Source organism: Scyliorhinus torazame, chromosome 28 (genome assembly GCF_047496885.1).
Source record: "Scyliorhinus torazame isolate Kashiwa2021f chromosome 28, sScyTor2.1, whole genome shotgun sequence".
Classification (NCBI taxonomy): Eukaryota; Metazoa; Chordata; class Chondrichthyes; order Carcharhiniformes; family Scyliorhinidae; genus Scyliorhinus; species Scyliorhinus torazame.
This window is the reverse complement of record NC_092734.1, coordinates 2,090,302-2,111,535: the sequence shown is the minus strand read 5'-3', so window position 1 is coordinate 2,111,535 and position 21,234 is coordinate 2,090,302. Positions and strand designations below refer to the sequence as shown.

Sequence of the window (21,234 nt, the reverse complement as noted above, 5' to 3'; positions counted from 1 at the left end):
TGGTCGTACAAAGCAGTGACCGAATGGCGTGGAGGGCCTCCTGGAGGACTTCTTGCCAGCGGGAGACTGGGAGATTCCTGGACCGCAGGGCCAGTAGGACGGTCTTCCAGACCGTTCCGTTCTCCCTCTCTACCTGTCCGTTACCCTGGGGGTTGTAACTGGTCGTCCTGCTCGAGGCGATGCCGTTGCTGAGCAGGAATTGACGCAGTTCATCGCTCAGAAAGGAGGACCCTCTATCACTGTGTATGTAAGCGGGGAACCCGAACAGTGCAAAGATGCTATGGAGGGCCATGATGATTGTGGTTGCGGTCATGTCGGGGCAGGGCATGGCGAATAGGAACCGGGAGTACAGATTTAACCACTACCACTTGAGCTCTCCAGGGGCTGTTGCTGGCCTCGATGATGCCTACCCGAAGCAACCACTGGAACTCGGACCTGATGAAGGCCTTATCCTGGGTGCTGTACCGTCTGCTCCTGGTGGCGACGGGTTTGCAATCTGGAGTTAGATTGGCAAAGAGGGAAGGAGGATCGACCTTTAGGGTCGTGAGGCCGCACACAGTGAGGGGTGGTAAGGGTCCGCCGAATTTAAGGGTCAGGCTCTGGAGGTTGCAATGGAAGTCCAGGCCAAGGATAAGTGCAGCACAGAGGTTAGGGAGGATGTAGAGACGAAAGCCATGGAACTCCACGCCTTGGACCGTGAGCTTGACCGTGCAGTACCCCCGGATTGCTACGCGATGGGATCCGGAGGCCAGGGAGATTTTTTGGTTGGTAGGATGTACCTTAAGGGAGCAGTGCCTTACCGTATTTGGGTGAACAAAGCTCTCGGTGCTCCCGGAGTCCAGTAGGCAGGAGGTCACATGGCCGTTGACTTTCACGCTGGTGGATGCGTTGGTCAGGTTATGTGGTCGAGACTGGTCGAGTGCCATGGAGGCGAGCCGTGGTTCATCGTCGGGTAGTGAGGTGGACGTTGAGTTGAGGTCCTGGAACGCCGTTGGTGTCCATGTGCTGCAGGGTGGACAAAATGGCAGCGGCCAGAGATCCTGGGGGTTACAAAATGGCGGCGCCCATGGAACGCACGTTGCGGGGGTGGAGCAAGATGGCGGCGCTCATGGAACGCACGTTGCGGGGGTGGAGCAAGATGGCGGCGCTCATGGAACGCACGTTGCGTGGTGGAGAAGATGGCGGCGCCCATTGGTTGCACATGGCCTGGGGAGGGGAGGAGGATGGCGGTGCCCATTGTCCATGACCGGGGGGGGGGGGGGGGGGGGGGGGGGCGACCACGGTCGCTGAGTGGGCCTGGCACACCGCAACAAAGTGGCCCTTCTTCCCGCAGGCCTTACAAAGGGCAATGCGGACCGGGCAGCGTTGGCGGGGGTGTTTTTGCTGGCCGCAGAAGTAGCATTGGGGCCCCCGGGGATCGCTGGCTGGCGCGTAGCGCAAGAGTATTGGGTGGGGAGCACCCCCGCTGGGGCGGCTGCGTGTGGGGCCCATGAAGCGTAGGAGGAGTGGGCCGCGCGGTTGGGGGCATAGGACTGTACATTGCGCAGGGCGACCGTCATGGAGAGCGCTAGTGTTTTAGTCTCTGCGAGGTTGCGCGTGGTCCCTTCTAGGAGCCGCTGCCCGATAATATCAGACCCAATCCCAGTCACAAAAGCATCCCGCATCAGGAGATCTGCGTGCTCCTTAGCTGTAACGTCCTGGCAGTAACAGTCCCGAACTAGTGGGATCAGGGCCCTCCAGAAGTCCTCGATTGACTCACCAGTAGGTGAGCACGAGTTGCGAGCGCGTGCCTGTCGAAGAGCGTGTTCATCTTCTGTTCATAATTTTCTCTGAGTCGAATCATGGCATCAGCGTAATTGGGCGCATCCTGGGTCAGCGGGAAGACTTTGGAGCTGAGTCTGGAGTACAATATCTGGATCTTCTGAGCCTCTGGAACAGGGATCGGCGCCGCGTTGTAATACACTTCAAAACAAGCTAGCCAGTGGTAGAAGTCCTTTCTAGCGTCGCTTGCGTGTGGATCCAGCTGCAGGCGATCTGGTTTAATACGGAGGTCCATCTTCTGAATCTGATATTAATAAATTGAGGCACGATCAATTTGACTGGAGACGAAGTTGAATCCAAACTGAGGCTTTATTAGTATCAGATGTGTGGCCTCCCACAGCAGCTGGCAAAATGGCTGCAAGCTGGAGACCACGCATATTTATACCCCGCCTCCTGGGCGGAGCTAGCATTCAGGGGCCACAGGTGAACCTGTAGTGCAGGTTCTACCATACAACCTCTCATATCAGAACACAGTGGTTTACCACACTCAGCTCGCCTGGGCCCTGCCTCAGCTCGCCTGGGCCCGCTCCAGTTCGCCTGGACCCTGCCTCAGCTCGCCTGGGCCCTGCCTCAGCTCGCATGGGCCCTGCTCCGGTTTGCCTGGGCCCTGCCTCAGCTCGCCTGGGCCCTGCTCCGGTTCACCTGGGCCCTACTCCGGTTCACCTGGGCCCTGCTCCAGCTCGCCTGGGCCCTGCTCTGGTTCGCCTGGGCCATGCCTCAGCTCGCCTCGGCCCTGATCCGGTTCGCCTGGGCCCTGCTCCAGTTCTCCTGGGCCCTGCCTCAGCTCGCCTGGGCCCTGCTCCGGTTCACCTGGGCCCTGCCTCAGCTCGCCTGTGCCCTGCTCCGGTTCACCTGGGCCCTGCTCCAGCTCGCCTGTGCCCTGCTCCGATTCACCTGGGACCTGCTCCAGCTCGCCTGGGCCCTGATCCGGTTTGCCTGGGCCCTGCTCCAGTTCGCCTGGGCCCTGCCTCAGCCCACCTGGGCCCTGCTCCATTTCGCCTGGGCCCTGCCTCAGCTCACCTGGGCCCTGCTCCAGTTCGCCTGGGCCCTGCTCCGGTTCGCCTGGGCCCTGCTCCAGTTCGCCTGGGCCCTGCTCCGGTTCGCCTGGGCCCTGCTCCGGTTCGCCTGGGCCCTGCCTCAGCTCGCCTGTGCCCTGCTCCGGTTCACCTGGGCCCTGCTCCGGTTTGCCTGGGCCCTGCCTCAGCTCGCCTGGGCCCTGCTCCAGTTCGCCTGGGCCCTGCTCCGGTTCGCCTGGGCCCTGCCTCAGCTCGCGTGGGCCCTGCTCCGGTTCACCTGGGCCCTGCTCAGGTTTGCCTGGGCCCTGCCTCAGCTCGCCTGGGCCCTGCTCCAGTTCGCCTGGGCCCTGCTCCAGTTCGCCTGGGCCCTGCTCCAGTTCGCCTGGGCCCTGCTCCAGTTCGCCTGGGCCCTGCTCCAGTTCGCCTGGGCCCTGCTCCAGTTCGCCTGGGCTCTGCTCCAGTTTGCCTGGGCCCTGCTCCAGTTTGCCTGGGCCCTGCTCCGGTTCACCTTAAAAACATCACTTTGCATTGTTTGTTGGTCCAATCACAGGCTGGTTTCTTTTTGCATTTGAAACTGATCAGAGGCGTCAGCCTGTGATTGGACGAACAGTTTTACAGCATTTTTCAAATATTAGTCCGTTGAATATTCAGCAAGTTTGTCTGGAAGAGTCCAGAGACCTCGGTGGCGCAGTGCCGCCTGGGGACCATACGTGGGACAAGCGTGGTCTATCACTTGCTCCTTATGTTGTTTGGCATGGAAGTAGTCCTGTGTCGGGGACTACCTGATCCTGTCATTAGGACAGGACATCCCCAAGGATGATGCTGGTGGTGCCTGGGGCATTGTCTGTCTGTATCATTCTGTGAGTGCGACTATGTCACGCGATTGCTCGACTAGTCCAGTGTTTTTCAAACTTCTTTGCCCGGGACCCATTTTTACCAACCGCCCATCTTTTGGGAACCACGCCGGCCGACCGTCACGACCCACGTCAGTGAACTTCACCACCCATGCCGGCCGACATTCGAGATCCATGTCAGTTGACTTTCGCAACCCACCATTTTCACTTACTTTTAATGCGAGAGGTGAGCCTGGGCTTATATTCTATCGTCTAGAGTAGCGAAGAATGAGAAATGGCCTCATTGAAACAGGCATTATTCTCTCAGGACTCGGCAGAGCAGGTGCAGAATGTAGATTTTCCTCAGATGGGTGGTTGACGGCCTGGCGATATAGTCTGCAAATTACAATGCAACGATTTTAGACATCGATGAGGAGGAATTACTTAACTCAAAGTATTGTGAATCTTTCTAATCTCTAAAATTCACTATCAGAGAGAGCTCTGCCGGCTCCGCCATTGAGCAAATACAAGTCGGATGCAGGAAGACTGAATTGAATTTTTAAAAAATCTTCTGCTGGGTCAGCGTGCTGACGTCTGGAGGAGGCGGTGTTTCTCTCTGGACTTCAGGCATGTGCACTGATGAGCGGGCACACGTGCACAGCACGTCCGCATTTTAAGCTGCTCGCGGCCGTCACGGGTCGGTATTTTTAAAAGCCGGCTGCTGCGGCCGTTGCGCCTGAATTCCTGCGATCGGGAACGGCGCGATGGTTGCTTCGCGACCCTCCCAACACTCACCTGCGGGTCACGACCCCCACTTTGAAAATGCCTGGACTAGTCTGTGAGACAGCTCTCCCAACTTTGGCACAAGCCCCTAAATATTAGTAAGGAGGACTTTGCAGGGTCGACAGGGCTGGGTTTGCCGTTATGGTTTTTGGTGCCTGGGTTGATGCGGGTGGTCCGTCCGGTTTAATTCCTTCTAGACTTTGTCGCAGTTTTTGATACAACTGAGTGGTTTGTTCGGCCATTTCAGAGAGCTTTTAAACGTCAACCACATTGCTGTGAGTCTGGAGTCACATGTGGGCCAGACCGGGTAAGGACGACAGATTCCCTAACCTCAAGGACATTCGTGAACCAGATTGGTTTTTCCGAGAATTGTTTTATGGTCATCATTGCTGAGAGTAGCTTTATATTCCAGCTTTATTGATTGAATTCAAATTCTACAAGCTGCCAAGTGAGATTTGAACCCATAGCCCCAAAGCATTAACTTGGATGACTGGTCTAGTGACATTACCACCATTCCACCACAGATCTGCCTGTGATTTAGTAATATGTGATTTAGAAACATATGTTTCTGGAACCCACCTCTTCATTCACCTGAGGAAGGAGCAGGGCTCTGAAAGCTAGTGATTCAAAACAAACCTGTTGGATGTTAACCTGGTGTTGTAAGACATCTTACTGTGCCCACCCCAGTCCAACGCCGGCATCGCCACATCAGGAGATATTAGGGCTGTGACCAAAATCTAGATGAAACGAGGTAGGTTCTAGAGAGTGTTTTAAAGAAGGAAATGAGAGGATGAGGAGAAGGTCGGCACGGTAGCACAGTGGTTAGCACTGTTGCTTCACAGCGGCAGGCATCCAAGTTTGATTCCTGGCTTGGGTCACTATCTGTGCAACGGAGTCTGCACGTTCTCCCCGTGTCTGCGTGGGTTTCCTCCGGTGCTCCGGTTTCCTCCCACAAGTCCCGAAAGACGTGCTGTTAGGTGGATTGGACATTCTGAATTCTCCCTCGGTGTGCCTGGTCTACAAGTTTATCAGCCTTTTTAAAAATTGAGTCACTTTGTTTTTAATTTCTTCATAAAATGTTTTCATGTATTAAACTATAAACAGGCGGCGGAATGTGGCGACTCAGGGATTTTCACAGTAACTTCATTGTAGTGTTAGTCTACTTGTGACAATAATAACGATTATTATTATAGGAAGGGAATTCAAGAGCAAGGGTTCAGGAATCAATGGTGGAGCGATCGTAATTGAGAGATTCGCAAGAGGCCAGAATTAGAGACGCGCAGATGTGTTCAGAGGGTTGTGAGTTTGGAGGAGATACAGAGATAGAGAGGGCAAGGCAATTAAGGGATTTGAAAACAAGAATGAGAGTTTCAAAGTGAAGTTGTTGCTTGACCACGAGCCAATGTAGGTCAGCGAGCCCACCAGGGGAATGGGACGGTGCACGCTAGATACACAGGCAACAGTGGCTAGTACACAGGCAACACAGGCTAGTACACAGGCAGCAGAGGCTAATACACAGGCAACAGAGGCTAGTACACAGGCAACACAGACTAGTACACAGGCAACACAGGCTAGTACACAGGCAACACAGACTAGTACACAGGCAACACAGACTAATACACAGGCAACACAGACCAGTACACAGACAACACAGGCTAGTACACAGGCAACACAGGCTAGTACACAGGCAACACAGATTAGTACACAGGCAACACAGGCTAGTACACAGGCATCAGAGGCTAGTACACAGGCAACACAGGCTAGTACACAGGCAACACAGACTAGTACACAGGCAACACAGACTAGTACACAGGCAACACAGGCTGGTAAATGGGCAACGAAGGCTAGTACACAGGCAACAGTGGCTAGTACACAGGCTAGTACACAGGCAACACAGGCTAGTACACAGGCACCAGAGGCTAGTACACAGGCAACACAGGCTAGTACACAGGCACCAGAGGCTAATACACAGGCAACAGAGGCTAGTACACAGGCAGCACAGACTAGTACACAGGGAACACAGGTTTGGATGATCTACAGTTTACAGGCAGTATCGGCACTGATCCACTGCTGACAGGCTTTTCTCGTTGAAGTTTATTGTGTCAATAAGACTGTTTCATTTTATATTATAACAGGAAACAAAGACAAAAACTCCGAGATCAGGCCAAGGAAATTCGCTTTGGGAAAAGTTACAGTCTGAACACTTCTGAACTGTCCACAGCAAATCACCCACAACAGAATGTGTTACAGCTGGAAAATGTAAGCAGAATGCAGCTATATGAATGACAGTTCCTGTGACAGGATGGCTCCCAATTAGATTAAAGAGGTTTTATAAGATCTACCAACAATAACTGCAGTCAGTTAATGCATGGATATTCAGTTGCTGGCTGTTACCCACACCCCCGTCCTGATTTTGCAGTTTCCTAATTGTTGCTTGAACATCCCTAAGCAGTGAACCATAGAAAGAGCTGGCTCATAATTCCTACTTTGAAACTTTATCTATTTTCTTCCAATATTCCTGGAAGCGAGTGCAATCAGGAAGCCTCTCACACCTGCTGCTTGCTCCATTCTGTCAACAATTTGCTTCCCATTTTGCATTAAATGTAGCCAAAAATGGATTTAAAGGTTTGAAGGTTTAAAGGCAAATAAGGTTTTGGATTATAGAGAGGGAAGGGGAGTTGCACAAAGGTCAATTGGAATAAAAGGCCTATTTTTGCTTGTCTGCTTCCATCATCTGGGGTCCTAAAAATAGAATGTGGCACATTGTTGTCAATATAACTGAATGTTCCTTGTTCAGTGCAGTTACCCACTCATGTCAGGAAACGGACACGGAATGTGGAGCCATTTGATAAACAACTCTTGGATTTTGATCTGATGTTTTATTTTTCAGTTCACAAAGTCAGGCAGCAATATTGGGGAAGGAAGATGCAAAATTCTGGAATCAAAGTTTTCAGGTCCTGGATCCTCCCCAACTGACACATCAGCATCAAGCAACCCAAAAGGCAAACAGCAAAGGTAGAACAAAGTTGGAAACATCCAAACAGAACTCAACTAATACATTTATACATATTAGTGATAATTGCTGGAAAAAGAGACATATCAAAGCTTTTCACCCTGCACTCATCAGGACACTTTGCAAGAATACCAGTATCTGCAGCGTTTGGCATATCATGGCGCTTCAGATCTGCCACCTTGCGTGACTCATCATTTGCAAATTCATTCTCCAGGGAAATGCCTTGATCAATCAGGGTTGTCATGTGGGAGTACCTTTAAGAAATGGGTGTTTATAAATGGGTGTGTATATAAATATCTGTAGTGAGAGTACCTTTAAGAAATGGGTGCTTACTACTGCAGTGATGTCAGAGAGTGGGTGGAGCTGGGCTGTCTGTCAGCTTTTTACTTTTGTTTTTGAGCAGGTTGCAGAGTGTGTTTTAGTTTTGTTTTCAGTGCTGGAGCTGAAGCCAGACCAAGCAAGTGTACTGCTGTTCTCTCTGCCATCAAAAGACTATCTCTTGATCATTTAGTGAATTCAGAATTATAAATGTTTTCAGTAGTGACTTTAACCTGATGTGCTTCTGGTAAAAGGTGTTTTTAAGTCGTATGGATGTCAAAAAGGAAAGCTGAAAGGATTAAGACCATAAGACCATAAGACATAGGAGCAGAAGTAAGGCCATTCGGCCCATCGAGTCTACTCCACCATTCAATCATGGCTGAGTTCAACTCCATTTACCCGCTCTCTCTCCATAGCCCTTAATTCCTCGAGAAATCAAGAATTTATCAACTTCTGTCTTAAGTGTTGTAGTCTTTGGGGGTTGTATTTGAATTAATGGTTGCTAAGATGTTCACTGTATATTTTAAAAAGGTTAACTTGAGTTCATAGAATAAACATTGTTTTGCTTTCAAAAAATACTTTTCCATTTATGCTGTACCACACCTGTAGAGTGGGCCGTTTGCTCCCCATACCACAATCTATTAAAAGAGGTGGGTCAGGTGAACTCCATGATACACTTTGGGGTTCTCTAAACCCTGGCCCATAACAAATTGGGGGCTCGTCCGGGATAAAAGTCTATCTATTGGATTGGCTTAGTGAATTTAAAGACAGTGAGGGGTAAGCATATTGTGGTTGCTTTTCAGGTGTGGTATTTCAGTTTAAGTAGGGATTGTGTTGTGGACAATGGCTCTTTCAGAGGCTCTGAAGTTTTTAGGGGTGGAGATGGTCACATGTAGTACCTTACGGACAGAGACTAAAAGCAAACTGTTAGATTTGGCAAAATCATTGCAGTTAACATTACCTGACAAAATGCGAAAAGATGAGGTAATTATGGCGGTGGCTAAGCATTTAAAGTTGCCTGAGATACAGTTTGAGTCATTGGAAATGGCAAAAATTCAGTTACAAATTAAACAAATGGAACATGAGAAAGAATTAAAGTAGCTTGAATACGAAAGAGAGGAAAAGGAAAGAGAAAGAGATAGAGCGGAAAGAGAAAGAGAGAGTGGAAAAAGAATTGGAGAGAGAAGAAAGAAGAAAAGAAAGAATAGCCCTGGCAGAACAAAAAGAAAGAGAAAGGGAGATACAGATCAGGGAAAAAGATAAAGAGAGAGAGAAAGTGGCCATGAAACATGACAGTCAGTTAAAATTGACAGACGTAAAGGGAAACGTACAGTTGGATGATAGCGATGAGGATAGTGAGAAAGAGCGTCAAAGTCGAAGGCTTGGTGGGGATCTATTTAAATGTGTCCAAGCATTGCCAAGGTTTGACGAGAAGGAGCTGGAAGCCTTTTTCATTTCATTTGTGAAGATAGCTAAACAAATGAAATGGCCTCAGGACATGTGGGTATTACTGATTCAAACAAAGCTGATAGGTAGGGCTAGTGAAGTGTTTGCATCACTACCGGAGGAGGTATCTGGGACGTATGAGGAGGTGAATAAATCCATCTTAGGTGCATATGAACTCGTGCCTGAAGCTTACAGACAAAAGTTTAGAAATTTAAGGAAATAATTTGGTCAAACATACTTGGAGTTTGAAAGACTCAAACAGAGTAATTTTGTTAGGTGGAAAAGGGCTTTGAAAATAAACCAAATGTATGAAGCTCTCAGAGAAGTTATACTTTTGGAGGAGTTTAAAAGTTCAATTCCTGATGTAGTGAGAACTCATGTGGAAGAGCACAGGGTTAAAACTGCGAGATTAGCAGCAGAAATGGCAGATGATTCTGAATTAGTTCATAAATCAAAGCTTGGTTTCCGACATCAGTTTCAGCCGGTGAGGGATAGAAACTGGGGACATGAGAAATACTCAAGTGGTAAAGGTAAAGGTGATCTGATGGAGATAAAAGGAGAGTGTACCTCAGATTAAAAAAGAAATCCAGGAGGGTGGAAAAGATATGAAAAGTTTCAAATGTTTTCACTGTAATAAACTAGGCCATGTAAAGTCACAGTGTTGGTGGTTGAAGAAAAGCACTGGGAAGGCTGATGTGGTAAAACAGGATAAGACAGTGGAGTTTCTTAAAGTGGTAAAGGAAAGCCCAAATGATGCGAAGGAGGTGCAAAAGATTGTACAGCCTGATCAAGAGGTGATTAATAAGTTCAGTGAAGAGTGGTGAAGTGGTAGTAGGGGTAATAGAGAAACTATCTTGTCCAGGAATACAGTTTATATTGGATAATGATATAGCTGGATCGCAGGTGGGAGTGATGCCTACTTGGGTTGATCAGCCAGTGGAAAATCAGACAACTGAAGTGTTGAAGGACGAATATCCTTGGATTTTTCCGGATTGTGTAGTAACAATGTCGCAAAGTCACAGATTAAGACAAGAGGAGAAATCAAAGAGTGAAGATGAAGTTGAAGTGCAATTATCAGAAACGATTTTTGATCAGATGGTTGAAAAAGAACAAAAACAGGTGGAGATGAGGCGGATATATTTAGTTCAGGAAAATTGGCAGAGTTACAACAAAAAGATATAGAAATAAAACGGATGTATCAGAAAACATACACGGAAGAGGAATCTGAGTGTATACCAGAGTGTTATGACCGTAAAAGTGATGTCTTGATGAGAAAATGAGACCTTTACATAAGCAGGCGGATGAAAAGTGGGCAGAGGTTCGTCAAGTAGTATTGCCGGCAGGGTATAGAAGTCTTGATGAGAAAATGGAGACCTTTACATATGCAGGCGGATGAAAAGTGGGCGGAAGTTCATCAAGTAGTATTGCCGGTAGGGTATCGAAAGGAGGTGTTGCGAGTTGCACATGAGGTTACAGTGGGAGGTCATTTGGAGTTAAGGAAAACTCAAGCTAAAATCCAGAAACATTTTTATTGATCTGGACTACATAAAGATGTAGTTAAATTTTGTTGATCATGTCACACATGTCAAGCGATAGGGAAACCTCAAGCAGTGATAAAACCAGCGCCCTTAATACCCATTCCAGCATTTGAGGAACCTTTTACAAGGGTCCTAATTGATTGCGTAGGACCGCTTCCTAAAATGAAAAGTGGAAATCAATATCTTTTGACTATAATGGATGTGCCTACTAGGTTTCCAGAGGCCATTCCAGTACGTAATATTACAGCTAAAAGATTGTGCAGGAGTTACTTAAATTCTTTACTAGATATGGACTACCCACAGAAATACAATCGGATCAAGGATCAAATTTTACCTCAAGGTTATTCAAAGAAGTTATGGATAGCTTTGGAACAAAACAACTTAAATCAACTGCGTACCATCCAGAATCGCAGGGAGCATTAGAAAGGTAGCATGAGTCATTAAAGACAATGTTCACGGCTTATTGTCAAGATTATCCAGAGGATTGGGATAAAGGAATTCCATTCGTACTGTTTGCAATTAGGGATGCACCTAATGAGTCTACCAAATTTAATCCTTTTGAACTAATTTTTGGTCATGAGGTAAGAGGACCACTTAAGTTGATTAAGGAAAAATTGGTGAGTGAGAAATTGGAACTTACATTATTGGATTACGTGTCCAATTTTAGGGAACGATTAAATAGAGCAGGTGGATTGGCTAGACAACATTTAAAAGTTGCACAAAATGTGATGAAACGGGGAGCGGACAAGAAATCCAAAGTTCGTAGTTTTGCCAGTGGAGATAACGTTTTAGTGTTGTTACCAGTGGTAGGTGAACCTTTAAAAGCTAGGTTTTGTGGACCGTATCAGATTGAAAGGAAATTAAGTGAGGTGAAGTATGTGGTAAAAATACCAGATAGAAGGAAGACTCACCAAGTGTGTCATGTGAATATGCTTAAAAGGTACTTTAAAAGGGAAGGAGAGAAAAAGGAGGAGGTTTTAATGATTCTAACTCAAAGTGACGAACCAAATCCAGATGACTGTGAATTTGACATACCTCAAATTAAATTGGAAAATGAGGATGTTCTTAAAAATTGGATAAATTGTTGAGTTGCCTTCCAGAGGAAAAACGGACTGACCTGAAAGAGTTATTGATATCACATGGGCAAGTTTGTAGAGATAAATTGGGAAGCACTAAAATGGCTATACATGATGTAGATGTGGGGAATGCTGTTCCTATCAAACAACATCCATATAGACTTAACCCTTTAAAATTGGCACAAGTTAACAGAGAGATTGAGAATATGCTTCATAATGGCACAATTGAAGTGGATTGCAGCCAATGGAGCTCACCCATAGTGATGGTACCTAAACCAGACGGTACCCAAAGGTTGTGTGTGGACTATAGAAAGGTTAATGCAGTTACAAGAACGGACTCTTATTCTACCCCATGTTTGGAGGATTGCATTGAGAAAGTGGGACAGTCAGCATTTATTTCCAAACTGGATTTACTTAAAGGTTACTGGTACCTTTATCCGAAAGGGCAAAGGAAATTTCAGCTTTTGTGACTCCAGATGGTAGATACCAATTCAAAGTTATGCCATTTGGCATGAAAAACGCACCAGCCACATTTCAACGGTTAATAAACAAAGTTGTTTCAGGATTACCCAATTGTGCGGTATACATCGACGATCTGGTAATTTTCAGCCAGACATGGACAGAACATTTAAAACATCTGATGGACTTCAGGAGGCGGGTCTGGGGATAGACTTAGCCAAAAGTAAATTTAGAAAAGACCAAGTCACTTTCCTTGGCCATACAATCGGACAGGGTCGAATGGTCACACGGGATGTGAAACCAACAGTTATTGAGGAGTTTTCAATACCTTTGAGACAAAGGGAAATAATGCGATTTCTTGGCATGAGTGGATTTGATCGAACATTTGTGCAAAGGTTTTGCAGCATGATTGCTCCACTGATGGACTTGCTGAAGAAACATTGAAACTTTCAGTGGACAGCGGACTTTCAACAGGCATTTGACTGCCTGAAAGCTGTGATACCCAATGCTCCTGTGTTGGAGAATTACAAGGGACTCTGCGATCAGATTGATCTAAAGTATCTGACTTTAAAGAGAAATGCCGAGGCGTAGATAAATGGAACGTGCAGAGACCTTCTTGTTCAAAAAGACTGTCAATCGAGAAGGATCTCAGTTGGAGGAAGAAGAACAAAAATGGACTATATTGTTATATCTGTTTGCGTGTGTTGTTTTTTATGAAACAAAAAAGTATATTTACTGTATGCATTTCTTAAAGGATAGTGAAAAGGTGTAAAATGAATACATCTTGAAGTTGATGGGTTTTTTTTCTTAGGGGGAGGTGTCATGTGAGAGTACCTTTAAGAAATGGATGTTTATAAATGGGTGTGTATATAAATATCTGTAGTGTGAGTACCTTTAAGAAATTGGTGTTTACTACTGCAGTGATGTCAGAGAGCGGGTGGAGCTGGGCTGTCTGTCAGCTTTTTACTTTCATTTTTGAGCAGGCTACAGGGTGTGTTTTAGTTTTGTTTTCAGCGTTGGAACTGAAGCCAGACCAAGCAGGTGTACTGCTGTTCTCTCTGCCATCAAAAGACTATCTCTTGATCATTTAGTGAATTCAGAATTATAAATGTTTTCAGTAGTGACTTTACCCTGATGTGCTTCTGGTCAAAGGTGTTTTTAAGTCATATGGATGTTAAAAGGAAAGCTTAAAGGATTACTTAGTGTTGTAGTCTTTGGGGGTTGTATTTGAATTAATGGTTGCTAAGATGTTCACTGTATGTTTTGAAAAGGTTGACTTGAGTTCATAGAATAAACATTGTTTTGCTTTTTAAAAATACTTTTCCATTTCTGCTGTACCACTCCTGTAGAGTGGGCCATGTGCTCCCCATGCGATAATCTATTAAAAGACGTGGGTCATGTGAACTCCATGATACACTTTGGGGTTCCCTAAACCCTGGCCCATAACAGGGTCAAGCAGCTTGGTTTAAATTTCAAACAATGCTTGGCAGTTATCTGTCAGTCACCATCAACTGGTGCATCCTCCATGGCAATGCGTCGACCAACCAGAGCCCAACTGCCATCAAATTAGCATTCCCTTTTCGTACAGTATAAATTGTTGTTTTCCCCTTATATCGGTATTCAAATGTCCTAATGAGTGCAAGATGAAAACCTTCAACATGTCTCTTTGTTCAGCAACACTCAAAACATTTAAAGGAAAGTTCCTGATTTTAAAATTCCCTTTACACTGTCCCTATTTCTTAGGGCAAGTATAGCATGGGGTTAGATACAGAATAAAGTTCCCTCTACACTGTCCCATCAAACACTCCCAGGACAGGTACAGCACGGGGTTAGATACAGAGTAAAGCTCTACCTTCAATGCCCCCATCAAACACTCCCAGGACAGGTACAGCACGGGGTTAGATACAGAGTAAAGCTCCCTCTACACTGTCCCCATCAAACACTCCCAGGACAGGTACAGCACGGGGTTAGATACAGAGTAAAGCTCTACCTTCAATGTCCCCATCAAACACTCCCAGGACAGGTACAGCACGGGGTTAGATACAGAGTAAAGCTCCCTCTACACTGCCCCCATCAAACACTCCCAGGACAGGTACATCACGGGGTTAGATAGAGAGTAAAGCTCCCTCTACACTGTCCCCATCAAACACTCCCAGGACAGGTACAGCACGGGGTTAGATACAGAGTAAAGCTCCCTCTACACTGTCCCATCAAACACTCCCAGGACTGGTAAAGCATGAGGTTAGGAATAGAGTGAAGCTCCCTTGGTATTGTCAATGGCGGTAGATATCGGGACAAATATATTTTCAGTTTTCATCATACTTCAAGATGTGGAGGTGCCGGCGCTAGACTGGAATGGGCACAGTAATAATAATAATCTTTATTATTGCCACAAGTGGGTAATACAGTAGCACAGTGGTTAGCACTGTTGCTTCACAGCTCCAGGGTCCCAGGTTCGATTCCCGGCTTGGGTCACTGACTGGAGTCTGCACGTTCTCCCCGTGTCTGCGTGGGTTTCCTCCGGGTGCTCTGATTTTCCCACAAGTCCCGAAAGACGTGCTGTTAGGTGAATTGGACATTCTGAACTCTCCCTCTGTGTACCCGAACAGGCGGCGGAATGTGGGATTTTCACAGTAACTTCATTGAAGTGTAATGTAAGCCTACCTGTGACAATAAAGATTTTTAAATTATGAAGTAGGCTTACATTAACACTGCAATGAAGTTACTGTGGAAAGTCCCTAGTCGCCACACTCCGGCGCCTGATCGGGTCACAGAGGGAGAATTCAGAATGTCCAATTCACCTAACAAGCACGTCATTCGTGCTTGTGGGAGGAAACCGGAGCACCTGGAGGAAACTCTCACAGACGCGAGGAGAGCGTGCAGACTCCGCACAGACAGTGAGCCAGCGGGGAATCAAACCTGGGATCCTGGAGCTGTAAAGCAACAGTGCTAACCACTGTGCTGCCGTGCTGCCCATAAGAAGTCTCACAACAGCAAGTTAAATTCCAACAGGTTTATTTGAAATCACAAGCTTTCAGAGCGCTGCTCCTTCATCAGGTGAAGTCAGTTCACCTGACTTTAACCTGGTTTTGTTCAATTTCTTGGGCAGGATTCTCTCCTACCCGGCGGGGCGGGGGGTCCCGGTGCCGAGGAGCGGCGTGAACCACTCTGGCGTCGGGCCGCCGGTGCGGAATCCTCCGCACCTTCAGGGGCTCGGCCGGCGCCGGAGTGGTTTGCGCCGCGCCGGCCAGCGGGGAAGGGGCTTGGCGGCCCACCAACCGGTGCCCAAGGGCCTCCGCCGGCCGGCGCGGGTTGGCGCATTTGCTGGAGTGCCAGCGTGTGCTGGCGTCATCCCCGCACAATCGCAGAGGGGATCATCTCCGTGTCGGCCATGGCTGAGGACCACACCAGTCGACGCGGAGGAATAGAGTGCTCCCACGGCACAGGATCGCTCGTGGATCGGTGGGCCCCGATCGCAGGCCAGGCCATCGTGGGGGCAATTCCCAGGGCCAGATCCCCCACGCCCCCCTCCCCCCGAGAACCCCGGAGGCCCCCCGTGCCGCCAGGTCCCGCCGGTAAGGACCTACTCTAATTTATGCCGGCGGGACCGGCACAAAATCGGGCGGCCACTCGGCCCATCGCGGGCCGGAGAATCACCGGGGGGAGCCGCTATCAGCGGCCGCCGACCGACACAGCGTGAATCTCGCCCCCGCCAAATCTCCGGCGCCGGAGAATTCGGCAGCTGGCGGGGGCGAGATTCACGCCGCCCCCCTCGGCGATTCTCTGACCCGGCGGGGGATCGGAGAACCCGCCCCTTATCATACTTCACGTTTAATTTGGGGTATTTGTCGGTCGTCGCCTGGGGTTGTGACGTCGAAGATGGGTGTTGAAAGTCAGTGGGACACATTGCAGGTCCTGTACTCTCTGGGTGTGCAAAGATCTCAGTTACCTGGTCAACAGTCTCTGCACAATCCACCTCACGTAGCTCATACCCTGATAACTGGTCCTCTTCACCTGGACATCTCACCTGACATGTGTCATTCTGCAAGTAGCTGGCCTCATCCCAAGAAGCTGTTTTCAATCAAACAATACAGGGTAAAAATAAGAACAAGAAAGAATAGTAAATATCATCAGTAGAATTAGACTGGCAATTGAGAAAACTATTGTTCGGACAATTGGCAAATCAACACATTGCGACAGGATCTCGGGTCTGGGCAGTCAGGGAACAAGAGTCATTTTCTGATGGTGATTTAAACACTATTAGAAAGTCTAAGGGAGTGAATTACGTTTTAATTGGCTTTGGCTTGTTATTGTGATGTAAAGAAAGACACTGGGCTGGATTCTCCGGTCGCTGACTCCGAAATCGCATTGGGCGAACGGCCTGAGAATCACATTTCCTGACCCAATCGGGGGCGGCGCTGCTTTTGTGAGGCTCCGGCCCCTACAAAGCAGCGTAGGTGCCACGTATCGACGGCCTCAGGCCATCGCCTGAGGTCCACCCCCTGGTGCTCCGCCCCCGACAGGCTGAGTTCCCGACGGTGCGGGACACATGTGGTCTCACCCATCGGGAACTCGGCGTGGGGCTGCGGTCTCAGTCCAGTGCCTCCACAGTCAGGGAGGGCCGATCCGTGGGCAGGAGGGGGACATTATTCGGGGCTGGGGGCGGTCGTGGGCGGGCGAGCCATCCGAAGGGGGGGGGGACTATTTCGTGGGCCGGGTCCGCCACGTACATGCGGGGCCATGGACCTGGCAATTCTCTGGGAAGTATCGGCAGCTGGGGCTGGGTGCGCTACGCTGCCGTCCTGCTAGCCCCCTGCAAACCGGGGAATCAGTAGCTGCTTTGCGCCAGTTTCCCACCGTTCCCACACCAGCCTGGGGACATAGTCTCCAAATCAGAGAATCTAGCCCACTGCTTCTCACTTCCTGCACAATGCTTCACAGGTGAAGATGATGAAGATTCACAAAGTAATGACCCAGAACTGTTTGTAACCTCTCATGACAAACCTTCAGAATTCTCACTGTTATCCTGCATTTTGTGATTTGCAGTTTGAAAGTTGTAGAATGAACAGCAAAGCCCCAAAGCGTAGTGGAGATACCCAATATAGTCAGCAACTCTGTTACCCCTCAGACCTCTCCCTTCCTCCTCACCCTCTGTGCATCATCTTGGACCTGGTGGATCTGGGAGGCGATGAGAAATTCCAACACTCTGGCAACAACAATGGCACATTCCTGGAGTTAAACAGCACAGACAGTGTCACCATACTCATAGGGGCTGTGACAGAACACAGTCCACAGGGCAATATTGGGGGGTGTTGCCATAGGGACATAGGGACAGAAATTCCAGCATTCCACTGTTTTGTGCACTTTGCCACAGTTTGGACCCAAGGGATTAATCACTCATTTAAATATTGTGTGGCCACTCTAATTTCCCACAGGTATTGTCCATCCTCCTCCCTTAGTCCGAGGCAACTGGGCAGATTGTCATCGAAGGTCAGTCCAGGACCAGCTGCACCTTTACCACAGGGTTCACTGAGTGCAGTTGTAGAACCTCCAGACTCAAGGTCTCCCAGTACAAATAGCCAGATTCAAGCTTCAACCAAGGATTGCTTAGTCAACAAAGGGTAGGTACCTGGTTTTGTTGATTCCCTGTCTGTGTTAAACAGCTGATTTGCCCTTCGCGCTGTGAACATTTATTGCTGACTCTCTGATATGTTTTCCCCAATTCTTATCATTTTTTAGACCTTCAGTCACTTGTTGGAAATCTCCTGAAATGTCTCTTAATGTTCTGCATCCCGCACCCTCCCTCCGAGCTATCCAGCTTTGTGCTTTGGAGTTCAAAGATAAAAACGTGGTTCCTCACTGCTGGGCAGCCTCAGTTCCTGTAACTCCATCGATGGGAGAGAAGAGTTGTGTCCAGGTTCAGATGAAGAATCCAGTGTCTGACAGCCCTGAGCATCACTCTCAGTCCTCTCGTCCCGGGTTGGTTACTGCCAGCGCACCCAATACCCCAGTCCATGGAGTAGAGCACCAACAAGTGGAGATGTTGCTTCAGAATGCACAGCAACAGATCCAGATCTTGGCATATGCCAGTCGAAAGGCTGAGGACTATGAACTGATTAACGAGTGTGAGGAGCGAGCAAGTGAAAATACGGCATTTCTGCCAGTGGTTTCTGCCGAGGAGATGCCATTTCTGGTGAGACAGGAACAGTACAGAGACTGCGACTTAGGGAAGTGACATTCTGGTAACTATTTTCATCACATTGTGAAACTGGGCAAAGGAGAGAATAAGAAAAAAAGAGAAATTATTTATATGCATTTATTTAAAGCATTTAATTAGAAACCAAATAGTCAGTTGCCCCCATAGTGGTTTATGGAAACTATTTTGTATTGTTTTATCAAATAACTTTTCTTTTGTTCTGGTGAAGATCTTAGTGCCTATTATTCCCAATGGCTGTGTGTATGGCTGTATTTCACTGAATGTCATCGGGATTAAAGGGCGTGTCAGCTCCTTCTCTGCCACACAACCTCACATTCAAAAACTAAATGGTATTTTGGACATTTCCACTGCCATTCTGATCGGTTAGGTCTGGGATATGAGCTACACAGGACAGCGAGTTAGACCAGTGATTAACACAGTCCTGTACTGTAGTATGATGCACACTCCAGCTGATTGGCTGCAATCCAGAATGGGTTTAACCTCTGGGTCTTGTTTAATGGAAAGTTCTGGAATGACCATCACTGGTCCAGAGAAATCAAATGAAAGAGAAAGCTTCTGTGCTGAGAAAATAATTCCCCCCATATAACAGCACTCTGCCCCTGCTGGGTAACCCTGGAAACCCCAGTAAAACAGCGCTGTACCCCTGCTGAGTAACCCTGGAAACCCCAGTAAAACAGCGCTGTACCCTTGCTGAGTAACCCTGGAAACCCCAGTAAAACAGCACTGTACCCCTGCTGAGTAACCCTGGAAACCACAGTAAAACAGCGCTGTACCCCTGCTGGGTAACCCTGGAAACCCCAGTAAAACAGCGCTGTACCCCTGCTGAGTAACCCTGGAAACCCCAGTAAAACAGCGCTGTACCCTTGCTGGGTAACCCTGGAAACCCCAGTAAAACAGCGATGTACCCCTGCTGGGTAACCCTGGAAACCCCAGTAAAACAGCGCTGTACCCTTGCTGGGTAACCCTGGAAACCCCAGTAAAACAGCGCTGTACCCTTGCTGGGTAACCCTGGAAACCCCAGTAAAACAGCGCTGTACCCCTGCTGTTCTCCAATGGCGTGTGTTTGCAAAGATCTGGGTCGTTGAGTAATATTGGTCCATCAAGGCCTAGTATTGTTGCCTCGGTCACCCCATCGAAGGGCATTTAGTTTGAGCTGAATGTTTAACTTGAGGTTTGTTATCCTCTGGTTCTAACTCCAGAACATCAGATGTGATCAGGCGAGTGCTGGAGGAATAAGAGCCCCAATAGTCAGGAGGGTCCAGCACAGAATGGGGTTCATGTATGGATTTAATTCAACATCGTTCCAGCATTGGGCACAATCAGTGTAAAGGCTGCGACCCAGAGGGCCATCCTTCTCCCACAATCGCCATTGCCCTCCCTGGCATCACCCCTGCTCCATCCCCAGCACCTCCTTACCCCACACCTCTCCCTAACCATCATCTCCCCCTTCCACTCTCTCTCCCTACCATATGCCCCCCCCCCCCCCTCCCCGCCCTCCACCCCCAATCTACCACCATTGACCAAGCTTCAGCTATTACTGGGACTTTGCAGAGCGGGTGGTCTCACTAACCTCATTCGGATAATTTGACCAGTTGGTACAGGTGATTGGGGCCTTTTCATCACCATAAACTTGTTGGATCCCATGATGTATGGATTAAAAATAATTTAAAAATCTTCCTTCAGCCTCTTCCATTCTGCCTTTTCCTTAGGTGTTGCTCCAAGTGTTTCTTGCAAACAATTTCTCTTTTAGGAGACTGGGACATGGGTATCACTGGCCAGTCCAGCATTTATTACACATCCCTAATTTCCCTCGAGGAGGTGCTGCTCAAATGCCTTCTTGAACTGCTGCAGTCCACATGGTGTAGGTAAACCCACAGTGCTGTTAGGGAGGGAGTTCCAGGTTTATGACCCAGCGATGACTCACAGTAACATGAACAGGAGACGAGATGGTGGCAAGTCACTGCCGATAGGACTGTGAGTAACTGCCCAGTACCTCGGGTAGTGGGGGTCGGGAGAAGGAGGAACAGGATACAGAACGTCTGACACTGTTACATGTTTCATTGTGGATAAGAACAGTACTAGCATTTGGTTCCCCTGAATGGGCAACAAAAGTGTTAAAACTCACCATGGCGAGACCCTCTAGTAATGTGCAATCCATATGCCAGTGAGAATCGGTGAGTGGAACCCGTACCCCAGTGAGAGTCAGTGTGTGTGGAACCCATACCCCAGTGAGAGTCAGTGTGTGTGGAACCTGTACCCCAGTGAGAGTCAGTGTGTGTGGGACACCTACCCCAGTGAGAGTCAGTGTGTGGGGGACCCGTACCCCAGTGAGAGTCAGTGTGTGTGGGACACCTACCCCAGTGAGAGTCAGTGTGTGTGGGACCCGTACCCCAGTGAGAGTCAGTGTGTGTGGAACCCGTTCCCCAGTGAGAGTCAGTGTGTGTGGGTCCCGTACCCCAGTGAGAGTCAGTGTGTGTGGGACCCGTACCCCAGTGAGAGTCAGTGTGTGTGGAACCCGTTCCCCAGTGAGAGTCAGTGTGTGTGGGTCCCGTACCCCAGTGAGAGTCAGTGTGTGTGGGACCCGTACCCCAGTGAGAGTCAGTGTGTGTGGGACCCGTACCCCAGTGAGAGTCAGTGTGTGTGGGACCCGTACCCCAGTGAGAGTCAGTGTGTGTGGGACCCGTACCCCAGTGAGAGTCAGTGTGTGTGGAACC

The 21,234-nt window shown here is 48.5% G+C and overlaps 1 protein-coding gene across 1 annotated transcript in view; it reads left to right on the top strand.

The window, feature by feature from the left end:
• Positions 1 to 20,197, top strand: part of LOC140403473 (pro-neuregulin-3, membrane-bound isoform-like) — a 439,024-nt gene extending 418,827 nt beyond the window's left edge. Inside the window, exons 6-9 of the mRNA XM_072491373.1 lie at positions 6,589 to 6,712; positions 7,344 to 7,468; positions 17,739 to 17,924; positions 18,043 to 20,197. Coding sequence (XP_072347474.1) covers positions 6,589 to 6,712; positions 7,344 to 7,468; positions 17,739 to 17,924; positions 18,043 to 18,538 — 931 coding nt within the window. The 3' untranslated portion in view covers positions 18,539 to 20,197. The remainder of the gene's footprint in view (positions 1 to 6,588; positions 6,713 to 7,343; positions 7,469 to 17,738; positions 17,925 to 18,042) is intronic.
• The last annotated feature ends 1,037 nt before the right edge of the window (positions 20,198 to 21,234 follow it).